The following is a 20982-nucleotide window of genomic DNA, read 5'->3' on the forward strand; positions in this document are numbered from 1 at the left end:
GGCCTTCTTTCTATTGGTGGAGAATCTCTGACCATACCATTTTTAAAAAAAACATATTGTAACATGTTTTTCAGTACCGTTACTGCTGTTCACCATACACATTTTCCCATAAGATAAATGTACAGATTTCTCAGGGTACTTTCCATTCTCACAAACCCTGTGACCTAGTTTCTGCTTGGCATTATAGTATACAGACTTTAGCATGAGACAAAAGAAATTCCCCAACAAATACCTCAGTGTGTTGACAACAATGAAATGAGCTTTACGTGGAAATGTACCGGGGATCAGAAGACATCAGCATAATAAATTGGGTAAAAACTGAAACTTCTGACAAAATATACAGCACAGGACTTCAGACTAACATTTAAGTATAAATAAAATGGCAACAGCAACACTTGAGATCGATTCCCATCAATTCTCCTCACAGATCTCAAACTTTAACTTTTGACTTGACATTCAGTAACAGTTCTCACTCCAAACATCGAGACAATCACACAAACGAACACAAAATCGCTCAAGTCTGAATGAACTCCACATATTCTCCTCATGCTCGCTGCTGCTGCACTAAATGTTTATTTCATTGGGAAGACGCCAGAACAGTGTGTGATGGTTGTGTAAATATGAGAAATACTGTGAACTGCTCTTCTCAGAAGACTCCTCTTCTTCTTCTTTTATTGGCAACCGCTCTAAACAGTGCATTACTGCCATCATCAGGTAGCTTGGCTCAGAAACATTTTCCTATTCATCTGAACACTTTCTAACCATCCCCACTACAAATAATAATAATAAAAAAATACTGGCGCTGTGTGTTCAGCTCCTCCAGTTTCCACCCTTTTAACTCCCAATAATTCACTATATCCTTGTTTTCCTTCAGATATTCTTTCCTTTACCTGTACATCATCATCTTATCCGCACCCTCTACCTCTCTTATATATACACTTCTCCTACATTCTCTTAATTAATCCTGTGTTATTCAGAAAATGAAACAACACCTTTACCGTACCATTTCCTATATCTGAGTATATTCTTTAATGTTAACTCTTTTCCTTCATTCTTCCATATTTCTTCTCTTAGCACTTCTATTTATTCATAATCCTTACAATTTATGATCACATGTTCTACAGTTTCACTCTGTCCACATTTCTCACACATTCCCGTTGGATGTTTAGATATTAGATGTACTGTTTTATTAAAACCTGTATGTGCCTTAATCTTGTAATTATATGTTCGTCCCCCCATTTCCCCCACTCTTTCTACCTTTTCCCACTTTCTTTTGTATTGCATATAAATGTCTAATTTAGTCTCATTATCCCAAACTGTTGCCACTTTTTAATCACTTTCTCTTTTATCACTGATTGTATTTCTCTTAAACTATGTGGTAGTTCAATTTCTACCATTTCGTCATCTACTTGCTTGGCTAATTTATCTGCTTCTTCATTTCCTTTAATCTCCACATGGGCTGGAATCCACATAAACTGTAGGCCTACTTCTATCCTACCTTGGTTTAACTCAAAGAGCTTTTGACATATTTCCATTACTATGTCTGGCCTTGATTCTGCCTTTTGGTTATCAATACTGACTATTGCTGAATATGAATCTGGACATATGATCGCATTTTGTTTTTCTATTTCCCTGATTATTTGTATTGCTAGCAGAATAGCCATCAGTTCACCTGTATATGCTGACAGTTGATCACTTATTCTAGCTTTTTTCTTTATAATTTAGACTCATTTATTTTTCAATTGCAAATGAAGGTTACAGACATTAACAGTGAGATAAACAAGAAAAAAAAAAGAAAAAAACAAGGGGGATGTATTCGGACATCATAAGAGACTGAATTAGGCAACACAACACAAATCAATACAATATTTACATTTGTTAGACACTTTTATCCAAAGCGACTTACATTGCATTTCAAAGTACACATTTACATTCATACCAGTTCTAACTTTCTCTGGGAATCAAACCCATTACTTGGCGTTGCAAGCGCCAACACTCTCCTGTTTGAGCTACAGGAAGGCTTATATTACATTTCCTCAATATGAAAAATGAAAGGTTCCTTATAGACTCAAGGATATTATGGCCGTTTCTCAATACCAAGTACGCAAACTTCGGACTTGCGTCCTTGGTAGTTCGGACTTGCCAAGTTCGATTCAGGAGAACGAACTCCCGAGGACGGGAGGACGCAAGTCCGGTTATTCTGCAAATGGAACAGCAGCGTACTTGATAGCGTCACTCAACTCGCTCTGGCTACTCCGGTTAGGCCTATATCTCTTTATATATATTTAGGCTACAATAAAACAAAATATGTTTTAAACCACTACTCTGCCTCTTTTCATTTTCATTTAAAAAAATATATTAATGGCCTCACAAATGTGGTTCAGGCAACGCAATTGATTATCTTCACTGCATAACAACACGAAATATAAGACACAAACCTGACTCTTTTTGTTTTCATTTTAAAAATATGATGCATAAAAAACATAATATTGATCATTAAAACTGACATTTAGCAAAAAGAGACCGGGTTGTCATTTTATTTTATTATATATAGGCCTACAGTGAAGAGAATGTAGGCAACATGTATAACAAAATATTGTGTGTAGGCCTATATATATATATATATATATATATATATATATATATATATATATATATATATATATATATATATATATATATATATATATATATATAATACCATGACATAACCTTTTTTGTTAAATTACAGTTTTAATGATCAATAATAGCCATTATAAAAGTATAAGTAGCCTAAAAGAAGCTAGCAAACGATTCAGTCAAACATAAGTCAGCTCTCTAGGCTACAACGTTAAAGTTAAATAGACTAAATATATAAAAGCTATGAAACTTCACTTTGACCTCAACCAAAACGTTTTGCCAGGGAACAGATTATAGATTAATGAGACAAATAAAATAAATACATAAATAAATCGCCCGTTAGATATACACAAGATGATTTATATATCATGTTAAACCACTAGACTAGAGACATCTGAGCCAGCGGCAAAACGTCAGCAGCACTAGCCGAGGAAAGGCTGTTCTCGGCGGGGTACATGAGCGCCGAGCGTCCGATTGCCTGGATCTCACAACTCCGAAAACGTCAGATCAAATTTTCAAATAGGCGCTATCTTTATAAATAAACCAAAGATTTGAGCTTTAAACAACTACATTCTCGCCTACATACTCTTAAAACTACATTTTGTGACACAATAACAGCAGTATTTTTAAATTACGCGGGGTTTCTCTTCTGTTATTGACGCTTGCTGGTTGGTGTGAGATGCATTCTGGGATACCTGGCTGTCTCAAGTCCGCACAAGTCACCTCTCGATGCATCCTCGGTAAAAGGGGCGGATCAAGAACACATCCGGGGATTTGAACTGGACTTGGCTAGATGTGAACAGCGACTGATGACGTTTGACAAGTCCACAAGAACACAAGAACACAAGTACAGACAAGAACGCATATTGAGAAACGGCCTATATGTTTTTGAAAACTTTGAGTTTAAAGGTTTGGACATTTTCTTAGAGGGGTGGTATAATGCACAAGATGTAAAATAAATCTCTGATGTCCCCAGAGAGTGTGTGTGTGTGTGTGTGTGCGTGTGTGTGTGTGTGAGTGTGAAGTTTTAGCTCAAAATACCCCACAGATAGTTTTATAGCATATTAAAGTTGTCATTTTTTTGAGAGTTAGCAAAAACCCACTGTTTTGTGGAAAGCAAAAAGGGAATTTATGTCAGATTAGAATATTCTAAAATCAGGATTACATTGAATGGTTTTGGCATTATAAAGATGAAACAAAAAAAATAAAATAAAAATAGATTCTGACATTTTACCAATTTGTTACAACAGCAGAAAACTAACAAGAAAACGTTTGACCAAAAGGATTTAGAGAACGGGCACCGATAGAATTGATTATTCTTCAATATTGCAAAAGGATCATAAATATGATACAATCTCAGAACAACCACAGAAAAATACATTTCAAGGGTAATATCATGATATGATATGATATTCAATATGAACAATTTTGAAATTTACACAGAAAGGAACACAAAATAAAAGCAAGCAAAATGAAAACAGTTATAAAAGGAATTAAACAATATATATGATACAGTTATAAAAGGAATTAAAAGAGTAAACCGATGATACATCTGGCAAAACACTGGAGTATCACGACGGTGTTTCACAACTCACAGTACATTGTACGAAAACATAAAAGATCACAATCTCGATGATTCAACTGAAAAGTAGTTCGTCTTCAAGATCACAATATAAAATTGTCAGAACGCCCACCCCTACAATCTGTCCTGTCCAGGGCCTGAAATTAACACCCGACCACGCGCCAAATGCGGGTGAATTTTGCAATTGGCGGGTAAAACTGTCAATCTACCTGCCACATTGGCGGGTAGCCAATGAGAATTGAGTGATTCATTAGTTGTTGGTTTTTTTTGCGTCTGTTTTTTAATTTATTTATTTTTTAAGTTTTTAAGAGATAAAGCAAAGCTGACGTTGGTTATGGTACAATGACAGTAACACAGATGTGTGTGCGTGTGTATGTTGAGTTGGGAACCAGTGAGAAAATGTCCGGTACCCGGTAACTTTACCAGTAATATTAATATTAATTTAGTTATGCTTAACGGTTCAATTGACTTTGATTAATATGCGCGAGTGAGAGAGCGCAAGACAGCGCTCGACGTGTTGTTTGAAGACGTGAGAGTGCGCGCGCGCGGCCGGGGCTCTCTCTGCTCGTTATCGCCCTGTCAGGCGCAGCAGTCATTCTATTCTACATCACTTACCGATCAAATAAGGCTTTGGCGGGACAAAAATCGAGACGGCTTTGGCGGGACAAAAATCTTCGGCCGCCCAAAAAATGTAAATGCAGGAAAACTCCTGACGAGCGTTTGCTGCGCTGTTTCTTACCTTGCTTTACGTTGACTTTACTAGTTCCAGCTTCACCGTCACCGCTTTTTTTTTTTTTTTTTTTTTTTTTGAAAACCTCTATTTTCTTCTTCTCTTTTCTTTCCTCTTCTGAGCACCGGACTTGTGCTGACCGGACATTTTGAGCGTACTGAACTTCAAATTAAATGACAATATCAAATTTTGATCAGTGGCCAAACCATTTTTGTCTTGGGTGTGGGGGGCCCCAGTTCTGGTGGGGGTGGGGACATGTCAAGGAGACCAGACCTCATGAAGATGCAGCAGCGGTGGAGGAAGAGGAGTGCATCTGCTCCTTTTTTGTGGACTCAGATTAGCAGCAGTCAGTGAATATGACATATGACTATGTCTGTGACACAGCAAATCAATGAATAAAAAGATGCAGCACTTAAATGTGTATTCTTACAAGTTAAAGAACAATGTTTGTGTGATTTCTATTTTTCACCTTTATGAAAAAAAAAAAAAAAAAAAAAAAACTGGCTGGTAAAAAGTTACTGTGGCAGGTGAATTTTTAAATCCACCTGCCACAGTGGCTGGTGGTCAAAAAAGTTAACTTAAGGCCCTGGTCCTGTCACTCATCATGGCTGTTAGGAAACTAATTGGTTTCTCCACTGTGTTAGGGGTTAACAGTTTAGGACCCAAGGACCTGGGGCCTCATTTATAAAACTTTGTGTAGGATTTGCGTCAGAAGTGGCGTACGGATGAAACATAGGACGTGCGTACGCACAGAAATATTCGGATTTATAAAACTGTGCGCACGCACATCCTACGCAGTTTTCCCTTAATAAATCACAATCAGTTCTAAATGTAGCGCAGCTTTTACGGCTTCATGTCACGCCCATAGTTGCTTATAAATAGTTCGTGAAACGCCCACAAGTTCATATTCATCGATTGTGAAATCATGGCAAACACCAAGAAACCAAAGAGAGAAAACCCAAGAAACGTAACGTAACTTCACTCAATGTGAAGTAGAAATTATCGTTGGCGAGGTGGAAAAGAGGAGTAAAATGTTGTTTGGAGGGCACAGTGTGGGCATTACTAATGCCAAAAAGGCACTTGAGTGGCAAAAGGTTGCAGATTACACGGCGCGTTAATGCTGCAGCCTCACAACCTCGGACCGTGGCCGAAATAAAAAAGAAATGGTCGGACATCAAAGTCGATGCGAAAAAGCGTCTAGCGCATTGTGATGGCATCATGGCATTTTATTACCATCCATTTGATTGCATCTGACAAGCTACAGATGTGTTATGAGGAGGAATTGCATAACATGCCAATATTATTGCAGAACATATTTTGTTGTAATCTTTGTTTGATTTTGTTTGTTTTACACTGCAGATCGATCAAAGGGTGTTTGTGTAGGCTGTTAATTGTAAGACTTGCTTTGTGAAGTCTTCATGTTATTTATGAGAGGCAATATTGCCATTTCTTTTACACAACGGTCTACAGTTTCACACACTTTCACGTGTTTCTTCCATCTGCCGACAGTGTCGCTATTTCTCATTTCATCCATTTTTGTGCGTACGCCTGGGTCAGAGTTTGCGTGAAGGACCGCAGATTTTCCCGTCAAGTTTGCTTTTTATAAATACCAATTATTGCGTAGAGAGCGGCGTACTCCTTCTTTTGTGCGTACGCAACGTTTATAAATGAGGCCCCAGATGTTTGAAAGAAGACCCGGAGTCAGAATTATAAAAAAATTGAAGAAAAGTTTTACTGAAGATAGTTTGCAGTTTCATCAGCAGAAGTCAGCTTCAAGACTCACACAGGAGTTCGTAGGCCGCCCCGCTTACAGTTACAAAGATCACAGCAGTTTATACCATTTCCAAGGTCTAAGCTACGTCATTGCTTACAGGTTGAATGATTCTCATTGGCCAAGAAATTGATAAACATAGTAATTTTCCACACATATACATATAGACTGAAGTATATCTCCATAGATTATGCAGCTGACACTCAGACCCTGAAGTTAGGCACGTCGTGATCTTCCAAGTCACAGATTTGGGTTGCTGGGCGCCAGCATGTCTCGAACAACAACTCACACACTGACACACATCTTTTCCAAGGTTGGATTTGGCCAGGCTCTAACTATAAACAGGACAGGAGTCTCTTCTCAAAACATCAAGATAACAAATTCTTTCTCTCAGGATAGGACACTTTAGTCTAAATGGAAAATATAGGCTTTAACTGACAAATGGTCCCTTAAACTATTCATACTTTGCAGTCACGTGACTACCATGGATATCTGGCGGGTAACAAATGGGTATTTTCAAGGTAGAGTCCTGTAGTTCCAGGTCTTTCTAGTAGCTATCAAGTCTGTTACCGAGCTAGCTGCATAACTATGGACTAGGGTTAACTCCAAGGTAGCTAAATTGTGTAAAGCAGACAAGGTTTTTTTATGATAATAGAGCAGTAATAATTCCTCCGTAAATAATCTAGCTCTACTGTTGGGTCATCTCTGGTTTTCATTGAAAACCATAGATATCACAAACCTTAAAACAACACTTTTGTTGTTGTTAGCAAAAGACGTCAACTGTTACTGTGCGTTCACACCGCCACCGGCGAGAGCGTCAAAGTACCCGGAAGTCATTCATTTTCAATGAATCTTGCCGCTCTCGCTGGTGGTGGTGTGAACGTAGTTAGCTTAGTTACACAAACAGCTGACTCGCCGAACCAGCTGGTGGGGTTGATTGACGAAACTACAGGGTAACTTAAAGACACAATTACATGATCAATCATACACCCATTGTATTCAAACAAATGTTGAAATTACCTTTGATGGAGTGATGGAATGATCACTGCACAGACGTGTATACTGTGAAGGTTGTTTATCTCATCTGCGGTTAGTGCATCCAATCGCACAACAACAACGTCCTGGCAAAATCCTTGATTAGTTTACTGGGTTTTGTTGCTGGAGAATGACGTTCTTGCCCCCCAGACAGTACTTGTGACGCCACGTGCAAAGTATGAATAGACTTCAATGACCCCTATATGTTTTAACATGTTGAAGACCTTTCTAAAACACAAAACATGTCCACATTTCATTTCTAGAAGCCGGGATAAATAAGCAAGCTGCATCCAGATATCAAATACTGAAATTAAAGAATACACGAAAAGAATATTTCAGTAATCACACGGGTAACTTCTATAACAAAATAAAATCTTCAGAGAAGTTATTCAACCCATGTGATATTTAGAAGGAAAATATTGATTAATACCTTGATTATAATCACTCATTACATTGAAGCAGCAGTGGATTCCAATCCACTCCCTTCAACTGCATGGATCTTCTTGTGTCGTTTCAGGTGACTTTTAATAGAGAAACTCTTTCCACACTGATCACACGTGTACGGCTTCTCGCTTCTGTGGATCCTCTCATGGGCTTTCAGATGTTCTGATCGACTGCATCTCTTGTCACAGTGTGAACACTTGTAAGGTTTTTCTCCAGTGTGGATCCTCTCATGTCTTTTCAGATTTGATGACGTATTGAATCTCTTGTCACAGTGTGAACACTTGTAAGGTTTTTCTCCAGTGTGAATTCTCTCGTGTTGTTCTAAACTTTTTGATGTAGTAAAAGTCTTCTCACACTCAAAGCACACGTACTCTCTCACATCAGTGTGAATTTTCTGATGTGCATGTAAACTTTGCAGCTGTGAAAAACTCTTTCCACACACAGAACATGAATGCGGCTTCTCCTTGGTATGAACTGTCAGGTGTTCCTTTAGGTTTGATGACCTAAGAAATGTTTTTCCACACTGATCACATGTGAACGGCTTCTTTCCTGTGTAGATCCTCATGTGACTCTTAAGGTGTGATGAATTCGTGAATCTCTTCTCACATTTATCGCATGCATATGGCTTCTCTCCAGTGTGGATCATCATGTGACTCTTAAGGTGTGATGAATTCGTGAAACTCTTCCCACATTGAGCGCATGCGTACGGCTTCTCTCCAGTGTGGATCCTCATGTGAACCGTAAGGTGTATTTTTTGTGTGAAACTCTTTCCACACTGATCACATGAGAACGGCTTCTCTCCGGTGTGAACTCGCATGTGAGCATCAAGATGATTGGATGTGAAACACTTTCCACACTGAGTGCAGGTTGTAGATTTCTTGCCTCTTCTTTTCTTTAAAAATGTCTTTTTAGTCTTTGAGCGACTCAAAGGTTTTTCTCCAGGTTTGACATGATGTTCCTCCTTCACTTCACTCTCCTCCTTCACTTCACTCAGTTCTTCACTCTCCTCCTTCACTTCACTCAGTTCTTTACTCTCCTCCTTCACTTCCATCAGGTCTGAAATGAAAGAGAAAAAAAAGATTAATTTCATTTTCAGTACATCAACATAATTCAAATAGAGAAATATGAAGTGACAGGACAAAAGTGAACTCTGATGTAATAGACAAGTGCTATAAAATACTACAATCCTTTTGATCAAATAAGTATCTTTGCATGAATGAGGTACATTGATCTTGATTTGGGATTTATCAACTAATCAACTAAACTTTATTTTTCTTGCAGAATTAACATTAATGCTTGTGAAAACTAATGGCTCGTTTCCACTGAGCAGTACAGTACGGTACGGTACAGTACGGTACGGTTCGGGTCTGTTAACCATGGTTTGGCTAGCGTTTCCACTGCCAACAGTACCCTTACATGATAGGCGTGGTGTTTCGATCGACGTCATTTTCGCGCGAAGAAGAACTTAGTAAACTACAATGGATGACATATACAGCAGATCTTGTTCTTGCTCCTCGACATGTTTGTCACAAGAAGACAAGCGCCGACATTAGGCTTTTCTCAATATTAAGTACGCAAAGTTTGTACTTGCCATGTGCGACTCACTCCTACATGCACATGGTACAGCGCGTTCTTAAAAGCGTCACTCAGCTCGCTCTGCTACTCCGGTTATCTCTGTTACTCTGTATGTACATTTTAAGCAACAATAAAACGAAATATGTTATAAAACACTACTCTGCCTCTTTTCGTTTTCATTTAAATAAATTAAACATTATAGGGACACAAATGTGGTTCATGCGCAACGCATATTGATTATTCACTGCACGTTATACGTTATTCTATTTATAACAAAACGAAATTTAAACCACAACCCTAACGTTAACTGTTACCTCTTTTCGTTTAAATAATAAAAAAAAATTACACATATTACAGGCAATATATGCATTTGTACAAATGTTGCAATAAACATCAGTGATAATCTTGTAATAAGAAAATGACAAGAAACCATATTTCTTTTTGTAGAATTTCAGTTTTATCAATAATAGCCAATATAAAAGTTTAAGTAAAAGGTACAAGAAGCTATACAATAGAAATAAAGCAAACAATTCAGTCAAATGCCCAAATGCTGCGCTCTAGTCTAACATTACAACAGTAAAGTTAAATACAAATAGCCTATAATATGAAACTAAACTTAGCCCTCAGCCAAAACGATTGACAGGGAACGAATTATATATTCACTAGACCAAAGATCGCCCGTTAGGTCTGCACAAGACGAATTATATCTCATGTTTAACCACTACCGTCGGAGTCATCGGCGAACGTCAGAAGAACTAACGTTAACTTAGCCGAGGAAAGGCTCATCCAGCCGGGAAACATGAGCGCCGAGCGCCCGCTGATTGCATGGATCTCACAACCGGGGAAAAACAAATCATCTTTATAAATAAACCACAGATTTGATCTTTAAACAACTACATTCTCGCCTGAAAAACTCTTAAAATTACATTACGTGACACAGTAACAGTAGTATTATATTAAACTGTATATTAAAAAATGGCGCTTCTTATGTTGTCATTCCCCTCGTAGCACGCGCAAGTGACGATTCTCTGTCAACCAATCAACGTCCTGCAGTGAGTCTAGCTCCACCTTTTAGTACCGTACCACTGTGCTAGGTACCCCAACGGAAGGGTACCCAAAAAGTGGTACGGTACGGTTCGGCTTTTTGGTACCATTCTCAACTTTTGGCAGTGGAAACGCAAATAAAAGGGTACCGACCCGTACCGTACCGTACCGTACCGCTCGGTGGAAACGCGCCATAAATGTCTCCAACACAGGACAAAGTATGTCTGAATCATGTCTTTATTTCTTATTTAATTAAATACTACTTTTTTCACTTTAAGACCGGGGTAAAGCAAGGAAAACTACAATTTACCTCAACATGGCGACATAATGAACAACACTTGTCTCATTTGTGACATGCAAGATTTATTGTATTAAAATTTAAATGAAAAAGAAAAGGCATGAGAGTCGGCTGTTTTTGTCCATTTTAAAGTTTTAATTTAAAATGTTTGCGATTTAGCCTAATATAAGGCCTACATGGTTAAATATTTGACCACTTGCTTAAGCAACTTAATACAAGTAGAAGTTATGCATTGAATAATAGGCTGACGCTGTTTCCTTAATCACTCTTTGGGGTCAAAATGACCCCAATGGACTTTTCCTTCATTTTTTAAAAATGTTACCTTCATCTCAGGGGCATGAAACTCTGTGACTTTTCCTAAATAATCTATCTAAACATGCACAAAAAAACTGGGCTTGATTTGGTTGTTCTAAAGGTGTGTAAAATTTGTTTTACCTTTTAAGGTCTTTGGGGTCAAAATGACCCCACATTGAAAAAATGACTTTTTATTATTTTGTTTGTCAAAAAAAATAACAGTAAATCCATTATAAATCTGAAAAATTCTACAAATAAACCAAGGTCTGGTCCTAGAGCATAAATAAAAAGTAGAACGAACTTTCTATCTCATACACACACATACACACACACATACACACACAGATGTATGTGACTGCAACAGAGAGCATTTTCACAGAAATTGGCAATTAAAATAAACAAAACTGGCATAAATCTAAAAAAAATTACATTTAAATGAAGGTCTGGTCCTAGAGCATAAACCCAAAGTGGAACGAACTTTCTATCTCATACACACACACACAAACACACACATGTATGTCACTGGAACAGAGAGCATTTTTATAGAAATTGGCAAATAAAATCAACTAAACTGGCATAAATCTGAAAAATGTCACATATGCAACATGGAGCTTGTTCCCACACACACACACACACACACACACACACACACACACACACACACACATTACAGTCATGTCATAGTGGTGACTTGTAATGTTTCTGCAAATGTATGTATAATAATTTGCAAAAGCAGATCATTCAAAATATATCAGAAAACAACAACAAATTCTAACTCTGACAAAACTACATATTTTTTATGTATTTCAAAATGTTTGAATAAATATTCACAAAATATATATCATAAAGTTGTGAGGAGAAGTTGAAGCATCAAGAACAATGAAGTGAAAATGAATGAGTCTCTATGGCCCTCTATTGGATATATGTGGTCATTGCACTTTCTTTCTTTAATTATAATGTCTAAAGTTTTTCCACAAACCAGCAGATGTCAGTATTCTATCCCTAACACTTAGAGCAATGTCCAAAAACTATTTAGATTTAATTAAGATCATCATTTAAGTGATTTTTTCTTTAAAAAATAATTTTTCATGAGCCAATTTATGGCCTAGTTATGTAATTGTGCAGTAAATAGGTAAAAAACTTCAAAATTTCCACAAAAACACAGCATAAATGTATAGTTGAGAAGTAAATAAAAAAAATGATATATAGTTTTCCATATAAAAAATGTATATTTCCTTATGCAATCGCTCTTTAAAAGTTTGGGGTCAAAATGACCCCAAAGACCTTAAGTGTTGTCCTTTTTTAGGAGTGATTAAGGGTTTTAAATTGTGTTTAAACGTGCAGTCTATTAAAGAGTGTATGTGTACAAAGAGAATCGCAATGCTGAGACGTTAAGACCGGGGTAAATCAAGGGAAAAAACTATTTACTTCAACAAGGCAACAACACTCGTCTCATTCGTGGAGGTGGAAAAACAAGTTATTTGTGACATGCAATATTTATTGTATAAAGATTTAAATTATGCAAAAGAAAGGGTATGAGTCTGCTGTTTTTGTCAATTTTATGTTTTAATTTAAAATGTAGGCTATGCGATTTTAATATAAGTACATGGTAAAATATTTCACCACTTGCTTGAGCAACTTAAAAAAACATGTAGCTTCTTTGCATGTTGTATACCTACATTGAAAAAAAATGCATCCAATTGTTTTATGCCATACTGTAGAACATTCCAGACAGGGAGAGTGTGGGGTTGTTGTTGTGAACTGGGTTGTTGTTGTGTATGGAGAGAGAATTGTGTCTTTATTACATGCGAGAAAATAAATGATCTGAGAGAGAAAAAAAAGTTTGAGAGAAAAAGTTATCACACTGATAGCAAAAAAGCATTTCATGAGAGAAAAAAAATATTTGAGAGAAAAAGATATCATACCAATAGCAAAAAATAATAATATTTGAGACTAAAAAAAGTTGAGAGAAAGTATTTTCTCATAGAACAAAAAAAATAAAAATTTGAATTTTTTAAAATTATTTCTGAGAAAAAAAAAATCTCTCTCAAAATACTTTGAAAAAAACTCTCAAATATATATTTTTTGCTATCAGTGTGAAAACATTTTCTCTCTCAAAAAAAAAAAAGTGTTTCTCTCAAAACGCTTTTCTTTGCTCTGGATGCAATTTCTTGCTCTCGTGTCAGGATTCTGTAGCCTGGGTGCCAGCCCGAACCCCGCCCACAACATTTTTTGGTCGGGAAGTTCGGTCTGTACTCGCTCCGTTGAGGAGCTATTATGCCCGAACAAAAATTGTTCGGACCAATCAAATTGTCAGGGCGGGCTTTATACGATGATGGACAGATGAGCAACGGTAACGTAATCATCCACGTCACCAAAGAGCGCTTGATTTGAATTAGTTTACAACAAAGACGACTGCTGCTGGAGAATTGAGATTTCACGAGTTCACATTTACAAACAAGTCAGATAGAATAAATGCGTATATAAGATTTCACACAAATAAGTCCATCCATCCATCCATCCATCCATCTTCTACCGCTTATCCGGGGCCGGGTCGCGGGGGCAGCAGTCTAAGCAGGGATGCCCAGACTTCCCTCTCCCTAGACACTTCCTCCAGCTCTTCCGGGGGGACACCGAGGCGTTCCCAGGCCAGCCGGGAGACATAGTCTCTCCAGCGTGTCCTAGGTCTTCCCCGGGGTCTCCTCCCGGTGGGACATGCCCGGAACACCTTCCCGGGAAGGCGTCCAGGAGGCATCCGGAAAAGATGCCCGAGCCACCTCAACTGGCCCCTCTCGATGTGGAGGAGCAGCGGCTCTACTCTGAGCTCCTCCCGAGTGACCGAGCTTCTCACCCTATCTCTAAGGGATCGCCCAGCCACCCTGCGGAGAAAGCTCATTTCGGCCGCTTGTATCCGGGATCTTGTCCATAGGTGAGAGTAGGAACGTAGATTGACTGGTAAATCGAGAGCTTCGCCTTGCGGCTCAGCTCCTTCACCACGACAGACCGGTACAGGGACCACATTACTGCAGAAGCTGCACCGATCCGCCTGTCAATCTCCCGTTCCATCCTTCCCTCACTCGTGAACAAGACCCCAAGATACTTAAACTCCTCCACTTGAGGCAGGAGCTCTCCACCAACCTGAAGCGGGCAAACCACCCTTTTCCGACTGAGAACCATGGCCTCGGATTTGGAGGTGCTGATTTTCATCCCAGCCGCTTCACACTCGGTTGCAAACCGTCCCAGTGCATGCTGGAGGTCCTGGCTTGATGAGGCCAACACGACAACATCATCCGCAAAGAGCAGAGATGAAATCGTGTGGTCCCCAAACCTGACCCCCTCCGGCCCCTGGCTGCGCCTAGAAATTCTGTCCATAAAAATTATGAACAGAACCGGCGACAAAGGGCAGCCCTGCCGGAGTCCAACATGCACCGGGAACAAGTCTGACTTACTGCTGGCAATACGAACCAAGCTCCTGCTCCGGTCGTACAGGGACCGGATAGCCCTTAGCAAAGGGCCCCGGACCCCATACTCCCGGAGCACCCTCCACAGGCCGCCGCGAGGGACACAGTCGAATGCCTTCTCCAAATCCACAAAGCACATGTGGATTGGTTGGGCAAACTCCCATGAGCCCTCCAGCACCCTGTAGAGGGTATAGAGCTGGTCCAGTGTTCCACGACCGGGATGAAAACCACACTGTTCCTCCTGAATCCGAGGTTCTACTATCGGCCGGATTCTCCTCTCCAGTACCCTGGCATAGACTTTCCCAGGGAGGCTGAGAAGTGTGATCCCCCTATAGTTGGAGCACACCCTCCGATCCCCCTTCTTGAAAAGAGGGACAACCACCCCGGTCTGCCAGTCCAAAGGTACTGTCCTCGACCGCCACGCGATGTTGCAGAGGCGTGTCAGCCAAGACAGCCCCACAACATCCAGAGACTTGAAGTACTCAGGGCGGATCTCATCCACCCCCGGTGTCTTGCCACCGAGGAGTTTCTTGACTACCTCGGTGACTTCAGCTTGAGTGATGGACGAGTCCGCCTCCGAGCCCTCAGCCTCTGCTTCCTCAATGGAAGACGTGACGGCGGGATTGAGGAGATCCTCGAAGTATTCCTTCCACCGTCCGGTGATATCCCCAGTCGAGGTCAACAGCTGCCCACCTCCACTGTAAACAGCGTTGGTAGGGCACTGCTTCCCCCTCCTGAGGCGCCGGACGGTTTGCCAGAATCTCTTCGAGGCCGACCGATAGTCCTTCTCCATGGCCTCACCGAACTCCTCCCAGGCCCGAGTTTTTGCCTCCACAACCACCCGGGCTGCAGTCCGCTTGGCCCGTCGGTACCCATCAGCTGCCTCAGGAGTCCCACAAGCCAACCAGGCCCGATAGGACTCCTTCTTCAGCTTGACGGCATCCCTTACTTCCGGTGTCCACCACCGGGTTCGGGGATTGCCGCCTCGACAGGCACCGGAGACCTTACGGCCACAGCTCCGAGTGGCCGCGTTGACAATGGAGGTGGAGAACATGGTCCACTCGGACTCAATATCTCCAGACTCCCTCGGGATCTGGTCGAAGCTCTGCCGGAGGTGGGAGTTGAAGATCTCTCTGACAGGAGATTCGGCCAGACGTTCCCAACAGACCCTCACAGTACGTTTGGGTCTGCCGAGACTGTCCAGCTTCCTCCCCCGACATCGGATCCAACTCACCACCAGGTGGTGATCAGTTGACAGCTCCGCCCCTCTCTTCACCCGAGTGTCCAAGACATATGGCCGGAGGTCGGATGAAACGACCACAAAGTCGATCATCGACCTCCGGCCTAGGGTGTCCTGGTGCCATGTGCACTGATGGACACCCTTATGCTTGAACATGGTGTTCGTTATGGACAAGCTGTAACTAGCACAGAAGTCCAATAACAGAACACCACTCGGGTTCAGATCAGGGGGGCCGTTCCTCCCAATCACGCCCCTCCAGGTGTCACTGTCGCTGCCCACGTGGGCGTTGAAGTCCCCCAGTAGAACGACGGAGTCCCCAGTCGGAGCACTTTCCAGCACCCTTCCCAGAGACTCCAAGAAGGCCGGGTACTCTGCACTGCCGTTCGGCCCGTAAGCACAAACGACAGTGAGAGACCTATCCCCGACCCGAAGGCATAGGGAAGCGACCCTCTCGTTCACCGGGGTGAACTCCAACACATGGCGGCTGAGCTGGGGGGCTATAAGCAAACCCACACCAGCCCGCCGCCTCTCACCATGGGCAACTCCAGAGTGGTGAAGAGTCCATCCTCTCTCGAGGAGTGTGGTTCCAGAGCCCAAGCCGTGCGTAGAGGTGATCCCAACTATCTCTAGTCGGAATCTCTGAACCTCACGCACAACCTCAGGCTCCTTCCCTGCCAGAGAGGTGACATTCCATGTCCCTAGAGCTAGATTCCACGTCCAGGGATCGGGTTGTCTAGGCCCCCGCCTTCGACTGCCACCCGATCCACTTAGCACCGGCCCCTTACGGTCCCTCCTGTAGGTGGTGGGTCCACGGGAGGGTGGCCCCACGTCGCTCCTTCGGGCTGAGCCCGACCGGACCCCATGGGGGGAGGCCCGACCACCAGGCGCTTGCATACGAGCCCCAACCCCGGGCCTGGCTCCAGGGTGGGGCCCCGGCTGCCTCATTTTTTTGTCATCATAAGGGTTGTTGAACCGCTCTTAGTCTGACCCGTCGCCTAGGACCTGTTTGCCTTGGGAGACCCTACCAGGGGCATATAGCCCCAGACAACATAGCTCCTAGGTTCATTCGGGTACTCAAACCCCTCCACCACGGTAAGGTGGCAGTTCAAGGAGGGGCACAAATAAGTCGATAGAATAAATGCGTATATGACGTGCTGTCCGAGGAGAGGGCTGTGGGCTCGGTAGCCATACTCCCCGTATTCCTGGTTGTGAGAGAACAAGACAAGAGTGAGGATTCGGGGTGGTGGAGGGATGCTGAAAAACTGTCAAGGAGTGTTAGGTAAGTTGACAGAGTGAATATGCTTCCTCATGCTGATAGATAGGGTAACGTTAGACATGGTATTGTTTGATGACAAGTTGATATTGGATTGATTATTGTACATGCTCCTCCCGAACTTTGTTTATGAAACATCATGTGTAGATTCCGCCATTGCGTCTGTTATAGAAGATATCCACAGCGCATTCATTTTAAAAGAGGAACAGAGAGCCGCGACATTTTGTTGGTTGAAAATAAGAATGAAGAACATGCGTCATTTACTCCGTTGCTCTGATTGGTTGTAGGTCTATCCAATTGAGTGCAGAGGGTTTTTTTTTCCTGGTTCGGTTGAGACACACCCCATAATCAAATCTCTATGGAGCAGTATCAGACTCACATTCTGACTAGAATCTGAGTATGACGACGTCAGGCTAAGGATTCTGCTTTCACTGTGAAAATTGTGTCATGGGCGGGGCCACATTCCTATTGGCCAGTCCGGTGAGCATCGTCTTGCCTTGGGAGTCGAACTGAATCATTATACCATTGTTCGGTTCACCGGCATAGATGCCGCCTCTGCCTTAGTTGAGCACAGACACTCCAATGTTTGGGTAAGATGATTCACAGTGATCACATGCCTGATTCAGATTACAAGAATGTTGTGTCTGTTACGATAGTCACGGTGTCAGATTACACGATTTTGACTCCTAAAAATCTTGTCATGTCGTGGATGGACAAGAAATATGTCAGACTACACGTTGCTTTCCGACCAGTCACCGCGAGCCGTCTCACGCACACATTCACTCACACATACATGCACACACACACACTGTAGCTCGCTCGCTCACTCACTCGCGCACACACACACACACACACACACACACACACACTGTACCTCGCTCACTCACTCACTCGCACACACACAAGTGCTCTCGCACGCACGCACACACACACTCACTGCCGTTCACTCGCGCACACACACACACACACTCGCTGTTGCTCGCCCTCTCACACACTCACTCTCGTTCACATAGTCACTCTTAGTCTCGCGTAGCCAGACCTTCAGACTGAGGGCTGAAGGTCTGGAATTCATAGCAGCTTTCTTTGGCCAAGGCCCGCCCATAAGGCCGTTTGACCGACATGTCAAACAACCAATTACAGTTCGTTTCGTTCAGCGTCACGTTTCGGGGCGTGGAAATGTCCCCACAACAACAGACCGGCGTGCAACAAGTCAGTCAGCATAGAAAATCAAAGAAAGAGAAGAAAACAAGCAGCAAGTCATTTAGTCTCAGCCTCAGACGTCACGCCCACGGAATGTTGGCTAAACGTCTGATGCATATGGTACACTTAACTGAAAACGCGGCTGATATCCCCTTCTCAGTTAGGTACTTCACTTGATCTTCCATAATAGATAGGAGGGGACACACAACTAGTAAAATTGGATCTGCTGGGAATCCTTCTAAATGCTGACAAAGGGTCGGCCAGGCTTGGAAAATAATACTCTTCCCAAATCCCGTCGGCAAACAGGCTAAAATAACTCTTTTTGTCTCCACTAAGTGCCTCAAACAAAACTCCTGGACATCTCTTAAAGAGTCTATGCCGTGAACCTCGCATACTTTTGAGAATCCTACGTTTAGCTGATCTTGATAAATGCTCATTGTCACTCATGTAAAAACAACAGTTTTTCTTCCGCAATCACACGTCTGCGCTTTGTTTCCCGGCTGACCGAAAATAAACGCGACACTCGCGCCCCCCCCGGAAATCCGATAAAATTCAACCAATCAGATGACGACTTCGACATTCCTGAAGTGTTACCAGTTAAGTGTACCATATGCAACAGACGTTTAGCCAACGTTCCGTGGGCGTGACGTCTGAGGCTGAGACTAAGTCACTCTTGGCGGAACCCGTCGCCCGGAACTGAGCAAGGACTGTTAAGCCGGGGTTTCGCCTGGAAAGCTCTATAGAAATCTGGCACTCTGTTGAACGATGTTAAACTGAGAGAGCGTGACGTTCACAGACACCAGAATGAACGAGCTTACAGTAACGTTCATCAGGCAGTAATACAGTAGGCTACTTTCAGTTCACGTTCACTCAAAATATGAACGAGTACATGAACTATCGTTCAATGAACCGTTCAGGCACAACACTGATAGTGCTCTATAGCCTACCTATAGTGAGACATACAGATGCTAAACACATGAATAAAAATCATTTTAGGTTATAGTTAAGTTATAGGTTCAAACAGGAAATGTATCATTGACCTTAAAACAAAATTGTTTATTCTGAGTCCGAGTAACTGTACAGGAGGTTGTATATGATGAACTAGGGCTGGGCCTGGGCAATATATCGGATGACATTGTTATGCGCATCTCGTCAGTAAAGCCGGTTCCTTGATTAGTAGTAAATCGCTATCTCCTGCCTTCAGATGAAGCGGCATTAACACAGAGCCGTAGTTCACTGACAAGCTGAGCAATATCGCATTAATTATCGCAGGCAATACGTCCGTGATCATCTAAGATCACCATGAATCATCTTACCCAAACATTGGAGTGTCCGTGACATAGACTGTAACAAATAGGTCCGTGCTCAACTAAGGCAGAGGCGGCATCTATGCCGGTCAACCGAACAATGGTATAATGATTCAGTTCGACTCCCCAAGACAAGACGATGCTCACCCGACTGGCCAATAGGAACGTGGCCCCGCCCATGACACAATTTTCACAGTGAAAGCAGAATCCTGACAGAGAGCAAGAAATTGCATCGAGAGCAAAGAAAAGCGTTTTGAGAGAAACACTTTTTTTTTGAGAAAATGTTTGTTTTCACACTGATAGCAAAAAATATATATTTGAGAGTTTTTTTCAAAGTATTTTGAGAGAGTTTTTTTTTTTTCAGAAATAATTAAAAAAAATTCTAATTTATATATTTTTTTGTTCTATGAGAAAATACTTTCTCTCAAAACTTTTTTTTAGTCTCAAATATTATAATTTTTTGCTATTGGTATGAAAACTTTTTCTCTCAAATATTTTTTTTTCTCTCATGAAATGCTTTTTTGCTATCAGTGTGATAACTTTTTTTTCTCTCTCAGATCATTTATTTTCTCGCATGTAATAAAGACACAATTCTCTCTCCATAGTTGTGCGCCTGGCACTTAAACTTTGTTAAAAAAAGTTTTCAAAGGTTTCAAACTTTGTTTGAAAAAAAAGCATCCAGTTGTTTACAACTATTTTGATGGCTGTTAAATAAATTTTGCAAAAGTGATATTTTCTCTCATCTTTTCTCAAGATGTATTTGAGATTTTCCCACAATATAACTTAATTATTAAACCATAAAAATACAGCATATTATGAATAGATTTTATGTATAATATACAGAACATCTCCATTTAAAATGCAAAGTTTTACTGTTTTTTTTACCAGTTTAAATTAGCTTTTTGTTTGATATTTCCCTGTTAATGTTATAATTTATTGATGCACAATAAGCAATTATTACATGTAAAAAATATAGGAAATGGTCTATTTATATACAACACAGTTATGCAAAATAAACACTTTTTTTGTAGACTTAACAGATTTTTAATGTGATTCAGCCGTCATTTCATTTACTGTAAATCAATTTGCATATTTCGTCCGTAAAGTTT

At 41.3% G+C, this 20982-nt stretch overlaps 1 protein-coding gene across 4 annotated transcripts in view; it reads right to left on the reverse strand.

The window, feature by feature from the left end:
- Positions 1-5529: 5529 nt before the first annotated feature.
- The window catches only part of LOC309501496 (uncharacterized protein), a 32489-nt gene continuing 17036 nt past the window's right edge, over positions 5530-20982 (reverse strand). For 2 of the 4 annotated variants that reach the window (XM_082173652.1, XM_082173651.1), the window contains exon 3: positions 5530-9237. In XM_082173652.1, coding sequence (XP_082029778.1) covers positions 8186-9237 — 1052 coding nt within the window. In that variant the 3' untranslated portion in view covers positions 5530-8185. The remainder of the gene's footprint in view (positions 9238-20982) is intronic. The other 2 variants (XM_082173654.1, XM_082173653.1) reach the window with 2 other exon arrangements.

The sequence above is a fragment of the Leuciscus leuciscus genome (assembly GCF_965113295.1).
Source record: "Leuciscus leuciscus genome assembly, chromosome: 1".
Lineage (NCBI taxonomy): Eukaryota > Metazoa > Chordata > Actinopteri > Cypriniformes > Leuciscidae > Leuciscus > Leuciscus leuciscus.